This window comes from Cyprinodon variegatus, unplaced genomic scaffold, assembly GCF_000732505.1.
Source record: "Cyprinodon variegatus isolate N-32 unplaced genomic scaffold, C_variegatus-1.0 Scaffold134, whole genome shotgun sequence".
Taxonomy (NCBI): Eukaryota; Metazoa; Chordata; class Actinopteri; order Cyprinodontiformes; family Cyprinodontidae; genus Cyprinodon; species Cyprinodon variegatus.
This window is the reverse complement of record NW_015150587.1, coordinates 388,022-412,140: the sequence shown is the minus strand read 5'-3', so window position 1 is coordinate 412,140 and position 24,119 is coordinate 388,022. Positions and strand designations below refer to the sequence as shown.

Sequence of the window (24,119 nt, the reverse complement as noted above, 5' to 3'; positions counted from 1 at the left end):
CCTGCTGTGTCTAAAAGTAGCAGCAGCAGCAACCCAGACTGACAGCTCATTGGCTAATTTGTATCACGTGCAGCCAGGTCCCGGCACTCTGGAGAGCTTTACCATGTTAACAGGAGAAGCGGCAGAAATTAAGTTAGAAACTGTCGTCGGACAACAAGTAGTAAATTATAAATGTTTAAAATCAGGTTCGGTCCGGCTTAGCCAGCAGGTGGGTCCGGATCCGGACCATGGTCTGCTGATCCGTGACCTCTGACCTAGAGAGTTAAATTATATTTCGACGTATCTTGTGGTAGGATTTTAATGTCTCCACCTAATCCTAATTGTATAATTTTAGTGGTGATTGTGCTGTTTGTTGCTGAGAGGTAGAAACATCATTCCTGGAAACCTCTCTGATATTCCAGTCTGGACCAAAAAAACAGAAAGATGTACAATACTAGTAAAATGGATGAGAAGGTTTCCACAGAATTACAGTCAGGCCAACACAAACTTCATTTTTAACAGACTGTAGCAGACTGTAGTTTCCTCTTTAGATATTTAGTTAATTAGCGATCCAGAGAAACATCTGTCATTTTTCTTAGGAGCATTTCAATTGTTGTAGATAAATAAGAAAAATATTCTGAAAAACCACTCTGTGTGTGTGTTTGTGTGTGTGTGTGTGTGTGTTTTGTTTTCCTTATCCTCGGCCAAAGTTTGGCCTGGAGCTCTGATGTTCTGTTTCCTTAACTGTTATGCAAGTAAAGAATTAGTACATTGTGTCTGCGTCTGTTCACCAGAAGTCCACTCCTCTGTCTGCAGTGCAGCATAGTTTAAATGTCTAACTACTGTTTTCCAGCCCTTAAAAATAAATGTTCAGGTTGTTTTTTGTTAGTATTGTATTCATTTTTCAAGGATTCTGTCGAGGATTAATCTTGCTGCAAAGAATAGGCATAGAATAGTATTAATGGTATATCTAGGAGCTTAATGTGAAATAAAATCAAGGGATTCATGTAGGTTAAAGATAGGGGTTTTGTATTTGGGAAACAGACATCATGGCTGGTTTGGTTGTTTATAATGAATAAAGCATATACATTATAATGACGCTACATATGACCTCAGTTTAGACACCTTGAGCTGAGACTTTGGTTTATTTTGCAGCTTTGCTTTCTATCCTGTGTGCTCAGTTTTTGGTGACATTGAAGATGCACGCTTGTTTTCTTTGTATGTGTTTAGCAATGGTGCAGAAATCCTGAGAATTTGTAATGTACTAATAGTGTGTAGAGACATTATTGTATGACCTTTATGATTCCAGTCTATTACAGTGTAGTAAAGCCATGGGTCAATATGCGGCTCTTACATTTTAATAGCTTTGATAACAATACTATTCCCATATTTCTTTTAGCCTTTATGCAAAAATAAAGCAAAAAAGCAACAATTACCCATGGAAAATTGTTGGTGCTCCTTATTTAATAACAGAAAACCAATGTCACAGAAATAACTTTAATCTGCCAAAATAAATAAATATAAATTTTGTGAAAGTCAGACATAAGGATAAAAAAACCCAAAAAGCTAATGAAACCGGTCTAGGCAAAAATTATAGTACCCTTAACTTAGAGTTGTATTTCACAACCTTTTAAGCAGTCACTGCCATCAAATGATTCCTGTAACTTTGACTGAGACTCCTGCTCCTCTCTGCAGGTATTTTGATCCACTGTTGTCTCTGGTTTGAAAGCTGCCTTTCCCAGGCAGCATGTTCAGTTCCTACCAAATCTGCTCAATAAGATGTAGGCCAGGGCTCATAGGAGTCCAATTCAGAATAGTCCTGTGTTTTCCTCTGAGCCATTCTTGAGTGTTTTTAGCTTTGTACTTTGGATCATTATCCTGTTGAAGACCTACAACCTGAGCCTGAGGCCGAGCTTTCTGACACTGGGCAACACATTTCTCTGTAGAAAACCATTGATAGTCTTGAGATTTGACGTTTCAAGACACCCTGTATCAGATGAAGCAAAACAGCTCCAGAACATAACAGAGCCTCCTCCATGTTTCACAGTAGGGACAGTGTTCTTTTCTTGATATGCTTCATTTTCTGTCTGTCAACATTGAGGCTGGGATACGCTGCTGGGGCAGCTAACCACGAGGGCATTGCGCTTGTAAATCTAGGGCATTGCGCAGGGCATTGGCATTGCGCTTGGAATCCAGATGTCAGTCCCTACTGACACTCTGGCTCCCTGAAAAAGACCATACCACTCCCCGGGCGCTCCACACTGGCAGCCCACTGCTTCCCAAGGGTATGGGTGAAATGCAGAGGGTCCATTTCATTGCTTTGTACTTGTGACAGTTTAATAACAATAAAATGCTGGACAAATGGGCAAAAAGTTTTATTTTGGTCTCGTCTGTAAATAGGACAGTCTCCTAAAAGCTTTGTAACTTGTCAACATGTAGTTTGGCAAATTCCTGTCAGGTCTGTTTTATGATTTTGTTTTCAATATTGGTGTCCTCCTTTGTCGTCTAACATTAAGTCCAGCTATGCTTAAACAATGAAGGATTGTGTGATATGACACTGATTGAGCTTTAAATTTTCCTTTATTCTTTTAAAAAGTTGTCTAGGCTCTTTTATTACCATTCATATTATCCATCTCTTTGATTTGTCATTAATTTTCCTCCTGCTGCCCCATCCAGGTAGGTTGGCTACAGTCCCATGGATCTTGATTTTTCTGAAGGATACATTCAGCTGCAGTCACATGAACATCAGCTGCTTGGAGATGGTCTTATAGCCTTTACCTTTGACATGCTTGCATATAATTTTCTTTTTAGCCTCCTGAGAGAACTCATTTTCCCCCTCTGGTCTATGTAGAGTGTGGTAGACGCCATGTCACCAAACAATACAGTGACCACATGTAGACCTATATGTTGGCCCACTGACTAATTAGAAGATTGTAGACACCCGATTTTGTAATTCATTCTGTTGACGCATGATTGAAAAGCAATGTCTGACTATCATTTGTTCATTATCAAAGAATATTTATTATTGTCAGATTCAAGTTATTTCTGTGACCATTGTGGGTTTTCTTTTTCTTCATCAAATGTGGGGACGATATTTTGTCCATGTGTGTATTAACTCTGCTGCAGAATGATTTAGAGTTATGCTCCAAATTATTTGGACCTTTGGTTTTAACAAAAAAAAGGAAGCTCTTAACAGACATTTCTCAAAAAATAATAAAAGCAATTAGACTTTTCTCCACTTTGTTTACATTTTATGCTGTCATAGTTAATTTTTCAATATAGTGTCAGTCATCTGCAATAAAAGTCTTTCATAGATCATCATGATGGCTGCAAGATTCAGGTTAGTTGTTTTATCCTTAGATGACATCTATGTTCCCAAACTCTGAACTTAATGCAGCCAGCACAGTCAGAGTTCAACCTTGGCTTTTCCTCACTCACCTCCCCCTGCTCTTTGTGCCACCCTACAGCTTATGTAACATTTAGTATACATGCTGGGCAGGCAGATGAGGGCATCAAGCCAGGCGGAAAACAAGCAGCACCCACAAAGGGGAAATAAGGCACACACGTGTGAGTGCAGGAAATGTGGCTGCCAGACTGGGCACCTTGACACCACTGGGCCAGTCTCTCTGGTGCCAGAGATCTAATGAACAGGACTCTGGTTGAACTCTTGTTTGAGAACCTTATTTCTTGTTCCCTCACTAAGAAGAGGTGAGGGAAGTGGTCAGAAGAGAGATGATTATTGTTTTTTTTCTCCCCAAATATGTTAAAGATTTCATTCTTTCATCATTTGAATCATTTTTAGATTGAAGCATTTTAGCAACTAAATAACTGATTTGGATGTCGACTTTATCATCCAGTCGTGCATTTGGGGAGTTATTTAGAGATGTATTCTGCTTTTCCAGCCTCCAACTCTAGATGGCACCATCTCTCCTTGGCTTGCCCTGATATTCAGTAGCTTGATCTGTACCACTCTGTCGCTTCCCTGCTGTTTGGTCGTGCGTTCAGTTAGGTCAGACAAGCAGGAGCCAGAGAGAGTCATCTGTGTACGTTGGTGTTCATGTTTCTCATGCTTCTTCTGATGTCTGAAAGGGACAGCGCTATGGTGGCTCTGCAACAAACTCTGCCGTCTGTTTCTCTGATCACTAGGCAGGAAAAAAAATACTCCCCCACATTTACTGGGATTACATCACTCTTAAGTGCACATAGTCCTTTGCAAATAATATTAATTTAACAAAAAGCAGAGAGGTATTTCTTCTAGCCTCCAATCCTCATTTAAAGGGGCGTCTACCTCTCCACAGCTTCACACCTGAATCTCTCACTGCATCCTTTCTGGCCCCTGATCTGGGAACTTTTTTAAATAAAGCGATATTTATAAACATCCCGCATACACCCTGTCTGCCAAAAGAAATGCAATTTATGACTTAGCGCTGAGCAAAATAGGTCGTTTAGCAGCTCAAGTGACAGATTTCCCTCAGGCAAAACCAAACCGGATTTTGTCATGAGGAAAGAAGCATGACTCCAGATGAATAATGATGTTTTAGCCTAAGCTAAAACTACTGAATAAGAATCGATGCAAAACATTATAGAGCAGCACCAAATAATACGACCTATAACATATTTGGCTCATTGTCTATTACCCATCTATAACAAATATGTGGTGCTTTAAACTTCATGTCCTTAAAAAGCTATTTTAGGCCCATTTCACAGCATAGTTTCATATCTCATAGGAGCAGGAGTAAAGGAAGTTAATGTCGGGATGTTGTTGTTAAACCTCTGAGCCGTCAGGATTTTATCAGAGAGCCAATCTGGTGAGTAGGTGTAAGCATTTCAAACCAGCATTGCTCTTGGCACTTACTGGCTCTGCAGTGCCAGCGTCATTTATGTCAGCAGGCATTATTGGAGGTCACGACCTCGTTGAAAGGTTGACTTATGAAAAGCCGGGGCGCCTTATAGAGGGGGGATTTCTTTGCAGGCGTAATGCAGAAGTGCCTCATGAGAAGAGATTTAGATGTTGGAAAATGCAATGTACCAAGAGGCTGCTGGGTGCTGTTTTCACTGGATCAGACCACTACAATATAAAGGGCAGTTTAAACTTCTGCAATCGCACACATCAAATGTCACTTGTGTCTGGTCGAGAACCAGTTTTGCTGGTATGCTTCCGCACTGTCTGTCTGGAATTTCTAAGGACACACAGCAGTTTCCCACCAAAGCGCAAGAACTTCGATGGACTGTCGTTCCTCGGTTTTTAAAAATGGCTTGCCCCGGCACTGAATCAAGAAGGACGACCACACAGACAGCCGGAAAGGCATACCAAGGACCAATCACAGCTGCTTTTGGTCTGCACATTTCCATTTGACGTCTGCGCGGGTTTGCGACCGTCGGACGCATTGTCAGGATTTTTTTTAGGTGCGAAACGACAGTTGAAGAACCTCTGCGCGGGGGGCGTGGTCATGCACAGAGACCGATTTGACGGTTACAGAGGCTATGCGCCAGAAGCATAAATCGGCCTTAAGACCAAGATCCTGCTTGGAGTTGTCTTAGAACCAAGTTGGATGACCTTAATCAATATTGAAAACGCAAGTTAAGTTTGGGAACAAGCGCTATAAGTAATGGCATACTCACTGATCCGAGAAAAAATTGTGTCTGTGGTCAGGCTGGTTGGGTTTGTTTAAGCTGAAAATGGGGTCAGTTCCAGTCACTAGCTGACTGCTTTTATATCAACTAGTGAGTTAATACATTAACACATTTAAATAAAGCAAAAACCTCTTTAAACTTTATAATTTTGCCTCATTTTATTATCCGATCATTAATATTTCTATAATGTATGTCTTTTTTTCTTTGCACTTTCCTGTAGGTGGTCTCTGGAGTGTCTTCACTCTGGGTGGAGCTGGTAGTAGAGCTGGGACAGACCAGGAAAACGATCCTTTACCTTTATCCAATCAGAGCCTCCTGTTACTGCTGGTATTGGCCAATCTGACAGATGGGCCTGATTGGCCAAACCCTTTCCGTCAGGCTATTACTTGTTTCAGAAACACACAAGGTAATAAATGTAGAAAAGACAAAATGTTTGTCATCTTCTGCTGTTTATCTTTAAAACTCTTAAGTAGAGCGAATGCATGACTGATGCCAGATGGCAGTAAATCAAAGTTGGTTGTAATCCTAACAATATTTACCCTTCCTCCTCTAGACACGTCGGCACTGCCTGTGGAGCTACCTCACACTTTTCAGATCAATTTCAACAGTCTGTACACGGCTCTGTGTGAGCAGCAGCGCTCCGACCAAGCCACTCTGCTGCTTTACACCCTGCTCCACCAGAACGCCAACATGAGGACGTACATCCTGTCAAGGACTGACATGGACAATCTGGTGGGTGGGGGGGAAGCTATAAACAGAGTCCTTTTTTTGTTATTACTCCTGCAATCGGGTCATTTCAGTAAGGTGGAAGGAACAGCCGCAGTTAAAGATCAATTTTAGTGCCATTGGGTGCCTTTATAGGTTTTCCATGCAGACTGCTGTGGAAGTGAAATTGTTTGATATATGACCAATGTTACGGTTCAGTAAACAGGCAAAGGTGTGCGCGGTGACAGATGGTGCTCTTTCTGTCAGTTGGAACCAGAGCCAGTTATTTCATGTAACAGTAAGCATGGACTGCAGCATTTAAAAAAGTCTTTCCAAAACAAGGTTTGAGCCACGGCTGAGGGGAATATGGAAAGTAGAACTTGGATTAAAATATCTATAACCTCATTAGCTTAGTTCATTTTAAGATTTCTCTCGGTCTCTTTGTTCAACCACTTGGGTTAACTTGGCTGGAGGCAGCTGATGGGACGAGCTGGTAGCTGGCAAACATTTTTTTTCTTCTTCTTCTTAAAGCAGTTTTTAAAGCAGTTATTCCTGATAGTGTGATTTTGTATAAAATCAATGTTTGGATTTTTTTTAACCTTGTGTCAACAATTTGTGTAAATCTGTACATTTCAGGCTTTCGTCTAATATGTAGAAATCTTTTGGAGAGGAATGTCTTTAGCTGATCACTTACATTACTATATTACTACCTTATATAATTTAGCTCTATGAGTACAATAGTGAAGCCTGTACTTCTTATTCCTCTAGAAAGGAAGCTTGAAGCATGAAAAAAGTTAATAAAAATTAAGCTAATTTTTATAAACAAACTTGCAACAGCCTTATAAGGAAAGTTATTCTCAGGTTGATATAAGACTTTAGCAGTTATCTTGTATTTTTATGTTTTTGTCAGACAATGTTGATGTTGTCCTTAAAAATGCAAGACAAGGTGTGAACCTTTTCTCCATCTTCTTCCTTGTTTCTCTCAGGTTATGCCCATCCTGGAGATCCTTTACCACGTTGAAGACAGAAATTCTCACCATGTCTATATGGCCCTTATTATTCTCCTCATTCTCACAGAGGACGATGCCTTCAATCGCTCCATCCATGAGGTGGTAAGTAAACACACATTTTGGTTGTCTGGTCTCAGCCCAGCTCCTGTCAGAAAAGAAAAAAAATGATTACTTCTAGTTGCCTGTCAGTCATTGGTGTTTTCAGTAGCTGTGTCACCACTGCCCCCAACCTCCCCACCCCCCATCTCCTCTCAGGTGCTGAAGAACATTTCTTGGTACACAGAGAGGTCACTGACAGAGATCTCACTTGGAAGTTTGCTCATCCTTGTTGTTATCCGAACGGTCCAATTCAACATGACTCGGACTAGGGTAAAACAAACACTCCTACAAGCGCAGAGTTTGTGCTCTTCTTTATAAGACTTTATGCTAAAGTGGTCAGTCATTTGTAAACTGGTTCTCAACTGTGTTGTGTGCATACTTCTCAGGATAAATACCTACACACCAACTGTCTCGCTGCACTTGCCAATATGTCAGCCCAGTTTCGAAGCCTCCATCAGTACGCCGCTCAGCGCATCATCAGGTAAGAGCATGGCAAAGGTTAGAAGTCGCACTTCTTGATCATGTCTACCTGCCTGTGTGGCTCTTAATGCTTCAATTCTTAAAAAAAAAAAAAAAAAACATTTGTCAGCTGAAAGAATAATAAGTTACTTGACAAAGGCTACTGAGTCTGCAGAGGACAATGTTATGTAACTAAGGCAAAGGGCCTCCATAGGAGACTGAACCAGAGGACAAAACACAGTCATAGACATTAGCATAGAGATATTCATGGCTGTTTGTTCAAACCAGGCACACGGGAAAGAACGTTTCCTTCCTTGAAGATGTGCGTACATCAACGCACATTCAAGGATCTTCTTATCTGGCTGCCTGTGTCTCTCCCCGTATCTTGTTTTATGCTGCACAGAGAAACCGTCTGCGAATGTCTACACTTGTTTCCAGCAGTAATGAAGAGCAGCCGACTGCGTCTGATGATAATGATGATGATGATCGGTGTGATGGTCTGGGTTGGGCTGCGCTCGTTGGTCTGCTGTAAGATAAAGGGAATTTCCTGCCAGGAATTTCTAAATGTCAGCCAGAGTGTCCTGAACTCTGCCCTGAATCTAACCCTCAGAGAGAGTCTGAGCTGCTGCTGTTGATGCTTCCTTCCTTATTATTTCATATCCATCATTGTTCTTCTGCAATATGATGACGTAGGCTTATGCACCCCTAGATTTAGATGATAATATGAAGGATAGACTAAATTATTATTTTTTTTTTAACTGACTCATAATTGTGTTTTGTGGATCTGTTAAACTTGGTGAGAATGCTTTGAAAATGCAGAGAAAGGCTGAATTCACCACAATATGATGGAGCCTTTATAAACCAGAAAATCACTCATAAGAAAACAAAACCAGAGTATAAAGATGTTGACAAAAAGCAAAATGCATGATAGTTCTGTTATCTTTTAAACCTATAAAACACACAAGCATGTAAATAGATAAGAATATTATTAAAAGTTATTCGTTTTAATAACTCTGTAACTAAAAGCTACCAAGTAAAACACATTATATAGATGAGTGTTGCAGATAATCATTTTACTAATTGATGAAGTTGACTATTATTTTTATTTTTTTAAATAATACTAAGGTAGTAAAAGGTGCTTTAATGGAGATATTTTTTATAGAACATAAACCAGAAGAACCTTAAACTTTGACACTTCCTAGATCAAGCATATATGTTTTTTTAATCTTTAATGAATCTTATATATATGAATTTGTACAATTTTGGCTTAATCGCTGCTAATTGTTAATTGTTCTTTCTACATTTGAAAAAAATATTTGACATCAGACCTAGAAACAGACATCAAATACAGTGATGTGGGCTTCATAGGAATGTTTTAAGGGGTCATTATCTGGTAGTTTACATAAACAGTCCTTCTAACATAGTTTTTTAATTCATGTTTTAGCTTTTTTAGGAGCAAAAAAATGAAGTTATTTGGGCCCTCTGTCATAAACTCACCAGGTTACACACAAAGTTTTAACTTGTTTGTGTGCGAGTTCTTAACAAAATGAGCATTTTTAGCATATTTTGTTTAGCATTGTTTCCTGGTGTTTTGGGCAGTTTATCAAAAGTTAAACAAGTAGCAACACTTACCGACTGTGTGCTGGCGGGTCCCTGATAACTGGAATTGCCTCTTGTGGTGGATCAGAGATGGGCGTGGTGAAAGCAAGGTTGGTTTTAGCATCCTTCCAGGAATGATGGAAATTACAGAGAACCAGAATCCAGCCATGTGGAGAGATCCCCTTTGTGTGTTTTTCTGGTTTAAACAAAGAGCGCACAAGAAAAAAACGTTCACACTCCGGACCGTCTGGCAGGTTTCAACTGAAGCCCAACATCAACACATGTTTTAAAAGAAAGTCTCATTTTCAGGTGATGATTAATACCTGCCTTATGGTTATTTTATCTGACAATCATTGGAGAACATTGTCAAATTAACTGATCTGAAAGCTTTAAAATAGGCTGTAACATTATCCCATCATTTCCTACATTGCAGAAAACATATCAGGCTTCAGGTACATAAAAAATAAATACCGGTACAAGCTGAACTTGCTTCACTAAACCTCTGCAATTTTGTAAAATTTAAACTATATTTTACATCAATGCCTCACTTTATGATGACATGGGGATGAAGCGGCTGGTCATATTTTGTTGTAATTATCCAAGTGGAGCATGGCTGGTGGTCCTTTATTTAAAAATGGATCAAAACTGAACCTGAAGAACAAAGGTTCTTTATATGGTTCTGATGGGACCTTCTGAAGATGACAGGGAGATCTCCACAGAGCTGATCTAGTAACTCTATTCAGCAATTGTCTGGCCGACTGTGGGGATTTGTGTGCCTATATTTCCTGTGCTGACGGATGAACATGTGACCTGAGCATTGGCCTTCTTTAATGCTCTCACCACTGCGTCAGACTGGCTTCATGTCTGCACCACACACATGCATCGTTGTCCAATTACCAGGCTGAACGTGAAGCAGTCTCTTCTACCTAAAAAGTTTCTCATTAGAAATAAGTTGAAAGGGTAATTTAATGGTTTATAACCACAGTTTGTAGGTTTTTGAATCTAGTCGTTTTAAAAGGTCTCCATAAGAAATTCTTGATTGTTTTTTTTATTTTAGATTCTGTAATAGTTGCTGATTTCAAAAAGCTAAATTTGGAAATCAAAGCAATTATCTCACCTAATTGTTCTGGTTTTCAAAGATCAACCACTACCGTTTCAGCTTTTATCACTTTATTCATTAAAAAACTGAAATATTTCTTGGCTAAGGCAACATTCATCAGCTGCTCTCTTTCTCTGTGTTTTTCCCATCAGCTTGTTTGCTTTGCTTTCCAAAAAGCACAACAAGGTTCTGGAGCAGGCAACACAGTCTCTAAGAGGCAGACAAGGAGACAACACAGCCTTGCCAGACTATGTGAGTAAAACACACATACAAAGTCACGGTTTCTCCAAGTGGGGATAAAGCTTATTAATAGCTGCGGAATTGTGTCTAGATGGATAAGGAACAGGAATTTGACACAGACATGTGTGACCCTTTAGCGTGAAGTGCTGGACTTTTTTATTGGACATTAGCGGAAGAAGGAAGACTGTGGAAAACAATAAAACTTCCAGAAAGGGGTTTTGCTTTGAACCAGCTGTTCTTTAATGTTGTCGTCCCAGTTTACATAGTGAGCCATTTAACAGGGATAATATGTAAGGGAGACTAGTATAAAAACAAATGACTGGATGTTGTTGGGAAAACTCCCAGCTAACAGAAGATAAGGAAGAAAATGAGACATTTTATGCAGTACAATGTATAAATATGTATAATGTATGCAATGTGTAATAATGTTGTGAGGTGATGGTGTGTTAAATTTGAACTCAGGAGTCAGAATTTCCCAAATTCAAGTTAGGAAAATGAAACTGATCCCATCTTAAGTCTAAACTCTGACTTGGAAAGATGTTGGTTCCCATCCAACCTCAGGCTCTGATTCATTCAGGTTTTTTTTTTTCTATTTCTGATGCTTTCTGAAATTAAACATCAAGCTAAGATTTACACTTTTATTTAGATATAAATTAGAGGGAATCCTATTAGGCTAACTGTAGTTTGTGCTAGAGAAATGAGCAACAACTGCTATTTTTGCAGCTTCCAACTAGAGTGTTACATCTGACTGAAGGGTTAGTGCGGATTATTAAAAAAACTATTTACTAAATTACAGTATGTTATTTTTTATGCCTCATTCCTCCTGTTGCACTTGTGTAACTGCAGCAGGTTCAGGGGCAACTTTGCTCACAGGAGAATAGTAATTCACATTTGTATTAATTGTGAAAAATAATTTGAGAAAAACATGATATGTTTTTAAGTTTTTTATTGTAAAAAGATGATGCATAATTTTATGCAATATAAGTTGGTTAAACATAACTTTGTTTACTTTAGTTAGTGTTTGGTAACTCTGGCATTTAGCTAGGCGCTCTTACATCTAACCTCTCACACCTAATGTGTTTGTCCTTTAATATTTATTGACAATAGACTTCAGCCAACTATAAATTCCTGCTTTTATACCCAAACATGTTAGATACCCTTCCTCTAATGACAGAAGACCTAGATCAACATGATCTAATGCAACTAAAATAAACCACTGTCAGGACCTGAATTTGTGCGTTTATGCAAAATATATATATCTGGTGATTAAATGCTTTTAGAAAACTCAATAATTTAAAGATAAAGAATAAATGTGCATATTTAAGATTAAATTAAATGTCTTCTTGGTCTGAATGTTTGTACAGAGGTAGTTGCTTTACGATAAAACTGTTGCTGTTGCAAAGTTAATAATATCAGCAACATTTTAATGAATATTCTAATTCATGATTCATAATGTTGTAATACTGTTATGTATTTTATAGTTTCAAGATTTCAAGAGAACATGCAGTTCTCACAGTTTAATCAGTAGTTATGACATAAAGCAACTAAATAATGTTCTTTTGGATCATTCTTTTGGATTGGGTTGTTTCTTTCCTTATTCATAGTGTTCAGTCATTTTACTTCTTGGAATCTTCTAAAATTCCTTGTATTCCCAGTACAGCTCACTATAAATCCAGGTTGGACAAATTTAAAAATTTACCTGCTGTATCACGTTTGCAATAACAAACTTTCATCCAATAAAATGAAAATAAAAATGTTATTTGTTTAGGATCAGTTCATGCATGTTTTATCACTTTTGTTTTTGGCACGAGTGTATTAATAAACCGCTGTTATCGCATTTTATTTTAAACTTTATGAGCTAGTTGGGTATGTTAATACTAAAACTATTTACTGTAACAAACAAGTAGATTAGCTATTAATGTGGATGTTGGACACAGCGAATGGGAATATTCTAAAGAATATTGACAGAGATGATTATCGTTATTATCACAGCACGGTTCCCGCAGGTCCTTAAAAAGTCTTAAAAGGCATTGAATTCTTCAAAATAAAGCTATGGCCTTAATTGGTATTAAAATGTCTTAAATCAGTCTTTTGTAGGTCTTAATTTTTAAAACATCATAAATAGGATTATTTTTATTATGATTTATTTTTGTAATCAAAGTAAAACATTAAAATGGACTTTTTTTTTATTTAAAAAAAATAATGGCTCGCCATTATTGGTTCCGTCCCGATAGCGGAACCAATAAAAGCGTTGTTGCGGCCAGGACATTTGGGTGATGCGCCATTAACTTTTTTGTCTGGAAAATATGAGCAAGTGTAAATGTAACGAAAATTGGCTCCAGCCAAGAGTTTTCTCCATGGCTAAAACCAGGGAACATACATGAAGCACAGTGTATTTTGTGCAAGAAGCGATTCAAGCTGGGAACGATGGGAATTAAGGCAGTGGAGTCGCATGCGAAGCGCAAAACACAAAGCGTCAAAACCGAGTTACTGAGAAACAGCCGGTATTTCTCAGTTTTGTTCCACCCTTGTCTCTGCAACGCCTCCACTTATCACCAAATCAAACATACTAAGAAAACGATACAAAGAAAAATAGATGCAAAAAAGACTTGGCACTGGTTATGTTGTGGCTTTAAAACTGATTTGTTTTGTTCCCTGCTAAAACAAAGTTTGTGAATTCAGTTAAATAATTGTTAAAATATATCTGTCATATGTGTGTTTTTAGCTTTCTTCCTGTATGGGAAGTTTTTCAAAATTTGAAATATTAGTGCAGTGGTTTATGTTAAAACAAACCTTTGGGTTAAGATGTCACAAGCGGGTTTTTCGTGTGTTTCTTGTGAATTTGGTCTTAAATTTTTATATCAAGTGGCATTAAAAAGTCTTAAAAAGGCTTGAATTTAACTTGCCTTATGCTGTAGGAACCCTGTCACAGACTTCTTGCCTTCTGGTTTAACTCTCTACTTTTCTGTCTGGCTGTCCTGTTCCATTTTCATGGACTTGCTGTGTGGACATGGACATATTTGGCCTCCATTTGGTGGTGTTCCTCTTAAATGCCCTCAGGTTTTTTGGAGGGAACACGAGTTGATGCGATTGCTCCTTCAGCCGTGTAGTGTCTGTCTGATGAGGCCCTCTGCACAAACACGTCAGAGCACACTTTAAAACACACAAGCGCATGTAATGCAATTTCCAGCCTTGTTGAGAAGTCTCATTCCTCCAAGGCTTGTTTTAATACTTTTTTAATTGCATGCGCACATTATTCATCACTGTTTGATGCTGGCAAGGGAAAAGAGACAATAACTGCTGTATTAAAGATAGCAGTTAAGCCTGATCCGCTTACAGGAAAGAGGTGAGGTAACTCTGCACATGGAGAAAGAAGTCAAAGTGATGGGTCACCCGCACAACAGGGCTGATGCATTTGTCAGAGATTCATATTGTTGCTCAAGGGCTTGTGGCAAATTTTCAGCATATTTCATGGGAATTTTGCAAGGGCTTTCATTTCCTTGAAAAGAGTCTGACATCCAGTCTGGGTCACAGACTTAGGAAAGAGTCGATCATCTTCTCTGATACAGTTGTTATCCTTCAGCTTAGTCTACACCAGGTATATGTGACATTGGTTCCCATGTCTGGTATCCACGTTTAGAGGCGTGTTGACATCCTCTGATTTTCAGAGCATACACCCGTACTTAAACATTACATAAACATGCAGTATCTTACAAAACAATCCACACCTCTGGAGCTGTTAATGTTGTGTCACGACCACAAGCTTTGATGCATTTTATTTGGGTTTTTCGCAATCGACTAATAAAAGGTAGCTCATAAATAGAAAAGAAGAAGGAAAGTCTTAGATGTTTGGTTAAGACTTCAGTCTCCAGATGATTTCCCCTAAATATTATCAGCTGGGATTGCTGGATTTCTACAAACTATTCACCTAAAGAGACTTAATACAATAACAGGTTTTTATAAAAATAGAAAAAAAATTGGTACGCAGTGTTTAGTGTTGGTCAAGCACACAAAGTACAAGTAAACGTAGATAAAGGTTTATTGTTTGGAAAAGATAAAATCTTACAAGGTATGAATATTTTTTTCAGAGCTATTTCTTTCAGCAACTTTTGCACCTACTGCTTTATTTGCACTACATTAGCTTCTGTTTTATTCAGGAGCATGCAGCAGATGGCACATGTAATAAAACAACTGTTTTCCCAATCCTGACTTCTTCCACCAGTCTCACTTTTCGTGGTAGTTGGATTCTAGGAAGTACTGCCTCTGAAGAGTTCCTTTTGTTAGGCCTCAGGCTGTGTTTCTTCTAAAAATTTAAACCAATCTGCCTGTTTCTGAAACCGCTATGAGTTGTTTTTAGGTGTCACACTTGACAACAAAGGCAACAATGTTGATGCTCTTGCAGTACTTCTGTGTGGGGATTACATTTGATTGTTTGTGTGTTTACATTCCCATTACAGCAGAAAAAAAACTAAATGTGACAAATGGCTAGAGTAATTCTCTTGTTATTTTAGTCAGTCAGCCAAACATGCAAACAGTCAAATGTATTTAAACAAGCTTGTCCTGCAATCATGCTGCAGCTGTAAGATCTGTATTAGACGGTACAATGGACCAGAGCAAAGATGTTTTTCAATTTTTTAACACTCAAAGATATGAAAAATAAGTGAATAAAACACAAGGTAGTAAATTAACATCCATAAGATAGTTTGGAGAATGATTCATGCTTTTATTGATATCAAATATGCAAAAAATTGAGTTAAAATAGCTTATAATAGAACCATCTAAATGTGTTTGTTTATTAGTTTATTTATATGTTAAACAAGAGTTGTATTAAACGTAAAACGTACTATGTAGTAAAATGTGTTATCTTATTATTTGATGTGTTTGATTTTGATTTTATTGATTTTTTTTTTATATCTTCTCCTATTGTGTGCGATATGCCTTTAAAAAAAACAACTACAAAATCTGAACATAAAGGGGCTTTGCAATGTCAATTCATTTTTATCTTTTAGACTGATGCCCTATTTTTAGGGGAATTTTAATTATTTCTCCCAGCTATGAACCATTTCATAGATGACTTTGCCAGTCATATCAGATGAGTTGATCAGCTGAGATTACAGGGCTGTTTGGTCTTCCGACATGGGTACGGCATCTGCAAGGGGGAAAAAATCCTGCAGTGCTATACTGTGCCAGTGCTGACATGAGAACATAGATTAAATAAATGTTGTGTGGTTCTCCTGTACCCAGAGATAGAGACTTTTGGGCTGATCAGATACACTCAAGGCTAAATAAAGATCAGATTAGATGGATGCTGGAAAATCATAAAATGATGGATGCACCTTGAACCACTGCTGTAGTGTATAGCTACTCACAGTTGCCCTAAAAATACAAGAGGAACCCCCAATTGTGGACTACTTTCTCCTTTCACAATAAATATTTCTTAGGAGACCTCAGGACTTGTGAGCATGCAGCTTGGATTACAGAGGTGAATAGGAGAGGCTTACAGCTTGAGACTTCACCCTGGTATTGAATAAGATGTGTGGAGGATTTTCTCTGGAGATTTTTTTTAAGGGCTGATCTCTGTGGCCTGATCCTCATGCTGGCTATTAATGCATTCTGTGATTAAATTATTGTGCAACAGCCTAAACATTTTATTATCCACATAAGGTTTGCGAATCAGCATAGATTTTTTACTTTTAATGGTTATGTAGAAGCCTCCGCCCAATGATCTCTGTTTTTATTTTATTTTTCTGGTTAAAAAAAATAGTATCTTAATTTTGTACAACCTCCTATAGTTCATAGTGGTTGCAGGTAGTGCTGGGCGATATTTAAAATAATATAAAAATCTCTTAAGTTTTTCCTACCAAATTGAATTAATAGTTTATCTTTTCACAATTAAAAAAATTACATTTATATTACTTTCAAAAAAATATAGCTTTTATTTCAGTCATCCATTTTGGGAAATTACCTTTATTTAAAGTGCAACAATTTTCAAAACAATCATTATTCAAAACAAAATCTAACACTCCAGGGGGATGAAACTGCACGCATTGCAATTTTTTTTGTGTCCATGTAATAAGTGGACATTTTAAGGGTGATCTACAAAGATGCTGCACAAATATGCAAATTAGTTTATTTCCAACTATTAAGATGAGCAGATTGTGTTTTCTAGTAGCATTTTGAGAGTGGATACGGTTCAAAGCAATGATAATTATTTATGAAATAATGATAATACTAAATAATAGTTAGTGTTATTTTTGTGTTTAGTGTTACATTGATATATATAGCATCTCAAACAGGTAGCATATTATGTAATACAAATAAGAAAAAAAAATGACAAAAACAACTAAAGGCAGATGTTTTCTTCGATAAATGTTTTTTGTTGTATTTTGTCGCCTTTTTTTTTACTAGCTAGATCAAATGAGATACAATCGATATACGAACATATTTAATTTCATAAAATCTGGTACATTACATTTGAAAAAATATGTGCATTGATAAAACAATTCACAGCTCAGCTAAGCATCAAATGCTCAGTCTTCAGTGAAGCGCCTATTTAGAATAGTTTTAAAGGTGCTCAGGGAGAATGTGAAGCTTCAGAGAAATTTGAATATTATTTGTATTATTCCAAGCCTGAGTGGCAGCAATGAAAAAGTTTTGCACAGATTTTGTAGAAACTCTTTACAGTGAAAAGTCGATTAGAAGGACGTTAGTTGTAAGCACTTTTTCAGTGGATCTATAGGCTAATGTTTGAAGACCATCATGCAGACCATTATGAATGCTAAATGTCATATACTCAGTTTTTGTAGCATTTAGGACCAGCTTTGGTTGGTCCTAAAAGACGCAAATGGAACACAGTTGAGTTTCCGACATGGAAAATCGCTTTTCAAATGGAAAATGTTTATTGTGCATATCCTCCAACATGTGAATGTGTGTAGCTTTGTTATTAGAATATTATCTAAATATTGATCAATGGACACCCTAGAAAAAAATTATTTGCACACGCCATCTGCTGAATTGCAAAAGCAAATCACTTTGCATCTACTTTGAAGATCTGCACTGTGCGTACAAACATGTTTTCTTCTGATTTTAGACTCAAACCTTCTGAAGGTCATGACCTACATGTTTGCAGCGAGTGAGCTAGTTTATCGGTTATGAATACACTGTTTAGTGAAAAACAAAAAAAAAGAGAACTGGTGTCACTATGAGCTACGGAAGCCCAAGAAGTGCGTTAGTAAAAAAAAAAAAAAAAAAAAGAAATCCTGATTTTCCAAAAATTAAATATCTTTAAACAAACTGCAATTAAAAGACAGCCTTAGTTACAGATTTCCCCCAACCTGAAACAGTAAAATAATTGTAAATGACTACTTTTCACTGACTGGAGCATTAGCCTTATTGTTGTTCTAAGACTTCTATGATGCTTCATGCATATATTTTTTTTTTATCTGAGCAGCTATAATGAACTCATGCTCCAACTGAGGCTTATCATTGGTTTGGCAGATGTGACACATGACGGAAGCGCCCCTGTCTCATTATACCAGCTCCTTTGTTTCCTCCATCCTGAGGCTCTTCTCATCTCCTGCTAGTGGTTGTGACGGCCTAATTGAAAACAGATGCCTCTGGAGTTGTTCACAAAGCTGAGTTTAAACTCCAGAGATGCGGAAGTTTTTTGGGAACTACAGAGAGAGATAAAGGGGGGTCAAAACGTGAGGAGAAAAGAACAATTGAAACAGGAGAAGCAGGCAGGCGGAGCGGAGAGGAAGGGATCGGAGGAGGGCTCAGGGTGGGTGTAAATGTGTTTTTGTGACAGGCATCTGGAAACAATGTAATTTGGCCGAGTCTGGCTCTGCAGAGAGAACTAATGTTTGTTTAATGTGGGCTTGTCTTGGACATGTAATTGCTCTCTTTACAAGGGAGAGTCTGAGAGGAGGATATGAAAAAAAAACATCATGAAAAGCTTGAAGCTTTGGCTTAAAGCTGAGTCCTTTCTGCTCCTCTCCTAACGTCTTGGTATCTGTCTCTTCCATATAAACACACCGAACACCCCCCCCCAACTTGTGTCCCTGAATGTGTTGGTGCCGCTGTATCTGGTCAGCATCAGGGAAGAGTGAAAGGTTTAGGGCCTGTTGAGGCCCCCGGGGTCCATCTTAGAGGGTCTCTGTCAAAGCAAAGAGTTCTCGTGAGGCCTGGTGGAATCACAGGATGATCTTGAACATACAAAAAAAAAACTTAAAAGAGAGACGTTCCCTCGGTGTAGGATTGCAGTGCATTGTGTTTCTGTTTATGCTCCCAGCCAGTCGTAATGGTTGTGTTACTTCTCTGCCTTTTAGTCTGTTTACCGTTGCACATTTCTGGGAAAGATACTGCTAGCACATACACACACAACCACACACTGCCAGCAGCCTCATGGACCACCCAGTCTATGTGTTTATGTGTCCTGGTTGAGTCACAATCTGTGATCTCTTTTTAATAGCCAGAGTTGACGCATGCATTAGCTCCGTGGCACCAGTCCACTTGTTTAAGGGGAGCAGCCGAGCCGGAGGATTTATCAACAGATAATAAACATTATGCCTTTTGTTTATTATCAGAGCTTTTAGGACTCTGCCACTTTTCGACAAGGATACGCAATTATTTTTGCAGAAGCCGCTTGCTTTGCATTAAAGCTGTTATAGTTTACAGTTGAGCAGAAGTTGTTTTGGTGAATTTTACTATAAAAGTACGATATGAAATTGTAGTCTCTGTCGTAAAAAGGAGACCATGTTTGTGCTTTTGGAGTCAAAAGTTTGAAATATTTTCCCCTTAATTTTCACAATTAATTGTGAGTAAGTGTGATTCCACACAAAAAAAATGACTTAAATACCCTAACTTATATCTAATGAAAGTCATTCACTGCTATGATCTTAGTCATTATTTGATGCCCTACTTTGCACACTTTTTACAGCTTTGTTGCCCTATTTAGGATAATTCTAAAAGCTACAGAACTGTGTATTTCTGACCTCTATCTCATAAGATATGCTTCTCCTTCAAACAGACGTCATAGGTTTGTCTGTAGTCATTTTGAAGAGCCCATCATTTTAGCTGGGATATAAGATGGTTTCCTGTGCTTAGAGTTACTTTCCCCCTTTTGCATATTTTCCTTCATATTTTCACTTCTTAATCTGAGATAATTGAAGTTTATGGCCTGGCTTTCCATATTCCTTGTGGATTTCATCTAATTCTACTGGACTATAGGAAATGTTTAGTGAGAGCACATACCGTAGGTTAACATCAACCACCATAAATCGTTTAGCTGGAGGAAAGCGCCGATTGATCGGAATAGGAATGTTACATTTCTCTGTCACATCTCTTACTGCCTTTTGATGAAGAGCCCATCCCCCGATCAGTTAGTGAATTAAGCACACCTCAGAGGTTATGGTGAGTGCACGGTGGGAGCTTCTGGCCAGAGAGTGTAAAACAGGTAATATGAGTAAAGAAACACAGTGGGCATCTGGATATCAAGTTTTATCAAAAAGAAACAATCATAATGCAATTTTTTTTCAACATATAGTTTAGTTTAAGGTTCTTCAAACCGATGATAGCTTAAGATTAGAAATTGTGATCCTATTTTCATATGAATCAGAATTAACATTTGATTAAAAAAAATTGCATTTTAAAGATTATTTATACCCCACTTGAAATTTATTAGAAAAGTTTAGTTTTGTATTGTTCCTCCGGTTTTCAGATTATTTATCTATTGTGAGTTCCAAGTCTTTGAGGTTGGAAGGCCTCCTTACCTTCTCCCTAATCAAGGTTTGTCCAGCTCCTGTCCTCAGAGTTTCAGGTCCTGCAGGGTTTGATTGTGTCCTTGCTGTAACAGAGCTAATTTAATATAGTCTGACATAAAGCTCTGCAGAGAGCTGGTTAATTAACCATTTATTTGATTGAGGTGTGTTGAACCAGGGAAACGTCTAAATGATTCAGGGCCCTTGATTAAACCAATCCATCCTACACTTTATTTTTTATTTTAATCATTTTCTTCCCCTTCAGTTGATCATGTTGAAACCTTTACTGTTAAATAGACCTGCTCTTAAGGACTCTAAAGGAATTTTATTGCCTTAGATGAAATGGGTATTTACGTGTTGGTAAAATGATAATAATCTGTCCTCCTCCTCTCCCCAGTGCTGAGTTTGTAGTTTATCTCATTAAAGCAGTAAGCAACTTTGGTAACTTACTTTGATCATCACCTGCTTTTCTTAATTAGAAATATATCTGCCCTCTTCCTACCGTCTCTTGTCAGGTTTACCGCATCTATTCCTGAGCAGTGGGTGAGCCCTGCCTGCAGACAGCATGTTGGGTTTTAATGATTATCTGCTTTCAAACAATAATTAGAGCTGCCCTGCTGTGCCCTGGTCTTTTTTCAGGACTGAGGCAGAGCAAACAGAGCACAGCTTCTTTCTGATCAATTAGCACTGCCCACCTATCTGCCAGAGTTCTCCCTCAGCAGTTAGTGTCGTCTTTCTTATTATATTTAGCCCATTGCTGGTTTTTCCTCCATCACCCAAGACTGAACCAACTAGAGAACTCCTACAAAGTGATAATGAGATATCTCCCTGTTAATGTGGTCCAACATTCTCTCCCCAGACAGTGACACAGAGGCTGTTCTGAACAGACCTAGAATGGTCCACTATGTGGCTGATGGTCGCTCAGACGCCGCCTCTTGCCTCATTCTCAGTTCGTTTGCAACAAAAGAAGATTTGTGCAGCGTGTCTGAGACTATGGGGTAATGAGAGGCTGACCTGTACGCAGTGCTTCGCAAAATGGTGCGATTATGACATAGTTGTTGGGCCATAATGCACTCCAGACAATGACCCATTTAAAAAACGTCCAAACAACAGGGTAGCCGGCTGGAGCTCAGCCAGTCTGACCCCATCCGCCTGACCGTGGCAGTTGTTTCCTTCTCCTCCTTTTTATTTTTTATTTTTTTTATTTAGCCTTTTCAAACCAGATTTTTTTTTAAAAGCTGAATCCCATTTCTCAACAAACCACTTCTTGGTATTTATTTGGAAAGGTTTTGAGCCACATCTTGGCTCATATCAATGTCTTTTCTCCTAACGTCTATGTTATCTTTCTCTGTGTTCTTTCCTAATATGCCTGCTTTATCTGCCCTGCAACAGCTTGCAATGAGTGTGGCCAACCAGGGAATCTCTAAGCTATTGGTTTAATGATGCCAGCTCCGACTTTACAGGGATTTGCATGTCTGCTTGTAAACACTCTATCTGCATGCACAAGCATTACCATGCAAATGGCCAGTTTTGAACACGCTGATGTTGGTAGCATCCGTCACCTGGTCGTTGCAATTGTCTGATGTTTTGCAAAAGGTCAAAATCACCTGCAGACTAAAGAGGTTTGGGACCTGCTTGTTTAGCAGACACTTATAGGCTGTTTCATTTTGCTCTGTATTGTCTGTGGATTCAGGAAAATGTTAAAAAAGGACTAGATCATTGAGATCAATGACGAACCGCATGTCTCAGGGCTGTTTTATTTCACATCTTAATTGGAAAGCAATGAATATGAATATGACAATAGAAGGGCAAAGAACAGGACCAGAACCTCAAACAGATATGCGATGTTCACTGGTCCTTCCAGGATGTCTATTTGTTGGGGGTGAAAATGAGTACGTAGGAACAGATTGGAAAGTTGGAGAGGAGAAGGAGGAGCAGCCAGCGTATTTAAATCCTGTCTGGATTTCAAGTAGACTGCGGACCTCTTAATCTTATCCTCTTGACAAACACACACACGCAGGGCCAGGCAGACGTCTAGCTAGCCTATTTTCATGTGACCTGAATTCCCCAGTGTGGCATTTTTTCCCCTGCCAGACTAATCTCATTAAGCTGGGTGCTGAGCTAGAGAACAAACACACCAGGAATCCCTCACTCCTACTCTTGCCTTCCTCTCCTGCTTTTGTCTCCTCCTTGTCGCGTTGGCTCCGTCTCCATCAATTCCCTTCTCTGTCCCTCATCTTGTACGTTCCCATTTTGGTCGCTGTCTTCATTTCTTCTGCCCCCTCTTCCTCCTACTCGGTTGTCTCCCTTATGTGCGCCTGCTTTCTGTCTAATTATGGCCTGCCACTGTAGAACAGAGGAGAGCAGGTCTAGCTAGGCAGTGGTGTTGAGGAGGGAGAGCCACCTCTGCCTCCAGACATACAATCAGTCCTCATTATGGCTGGCTGTCCTGCCTTCTCCCTGCCTCCTCATGTCTAGCATGTGAAACCTTCAAACACCTTCACAGGCTTGTGGAAATCAATGCAATACAATATTGCATCTGTGTTGCAAGCCTAATTCACGGTCTATGCACAACAGAATGCTGTTATTTACAATTATCCTAATCCCCGGCTGCTTTTCAAAGTCTGATTGTGTATGATGTTTGGGGGAGCCACACTGCTAGCTAAGTTATTTATAAGATAAGGACTAGTTTTCAAGCAGGGCACACAAGATGGAATAAAAATGCTACCACATGCTGCTCTGTTACAGATGGATAACCCAGATTGGAGCTGGAATCTCAGCATCCCATCGGCTTGTTGCGGCAGTCTTGCCAGGTTCCTGTTTTGAATTCTCTATCGCCAAAGCCTCAGTCAAAACAGGTCATCAGAACAATAATGTTTTCTGTGCAAATCAAATCTCGACTGTAGGTCATAGGTTTAAAATGCTGCAGATAGTGCACAGAGGTCCTCTGAAGCTTTTGAAACGGAAGCACTCTTGAAATTAATGTCATTATTCTAAATAGATTTAGGAGGAATTACAATACTTCCAGAAAAGGACAAGCACCCTTAATCATTTTTATTATTCATGTTTACTTTAAAAGTTTATTAAAGCTCAATCCAAGTAACTTTATCCCAAACACATTTTAAATGTTATGAAAGAATGCATTTGTCAACCTCATCCATCTTTACAAAAATTTTTTTGAAAAAGTGAAAACACTTAAAACATAAATATGTTAACTGATGTTTAAATGTAGTTCAAACGGTGTTCGAGTTGATCAGCTATGGTAACTTAATAACTTAGCATATTTGTTTTGGCTGTGGGATGTGAGGGTTAAACAAGTATTACTATTACTCTAGTCAAAATAAAGGAGAAGAATTCAGAACAAAAATTCCTTCCTTCCTTCCTTCCTTCCTTCCTTCCTTCCTTCCTTCCTTCCTTCCTTCCTTCCTTCCTTCCTTCCTTCCTTACTTCCTATCAGTTTCTTTTTCTTGATTCCTGTTTTGAAGCATGCAGAACAAAAATTCCTTCCTTCCTTCCTTCCTTCCTTCCTTCCTTCCT

At 38.6% G+C, this 24,119-nt stretch overlaps 1 protein-coding gene across 1 annotated transcript in view; it reads left to right on the top strand.

The window, feature by feature from the left end:
* Positions 1-24,119, top strand: part of dym (dymeclin) — a 64,912-nt gene that overhangs the window by 16,186 nt on the left and 24,607 nt on the right. Inside the window, exons 9-14 of the mRNA XM_015376335.1 lie at positions 5,834-6,019; positions 6,167-6,345; positions 7,305-7,430; positions 7,584-7,697; positions 7,814-7,908; positions 10,737-10,836. Coding sequence (XP_015231821.1) covers positions 5,834-6,019; positions 6,167-6,345; positions 7,305-7,430; positions 7,584-7,697; positions 7,814-7,908; positions 10,737-10,836 — 800 coding nt within the window. The remainder of the gene's footprint in view (positions 1-5,833; positions 6,020-6,166; positions 6,346-7,304; positions 7,431-7,583; positions 7,698-7,813; positions 7,909-10,736; positions 10,837-24,119) is intronic.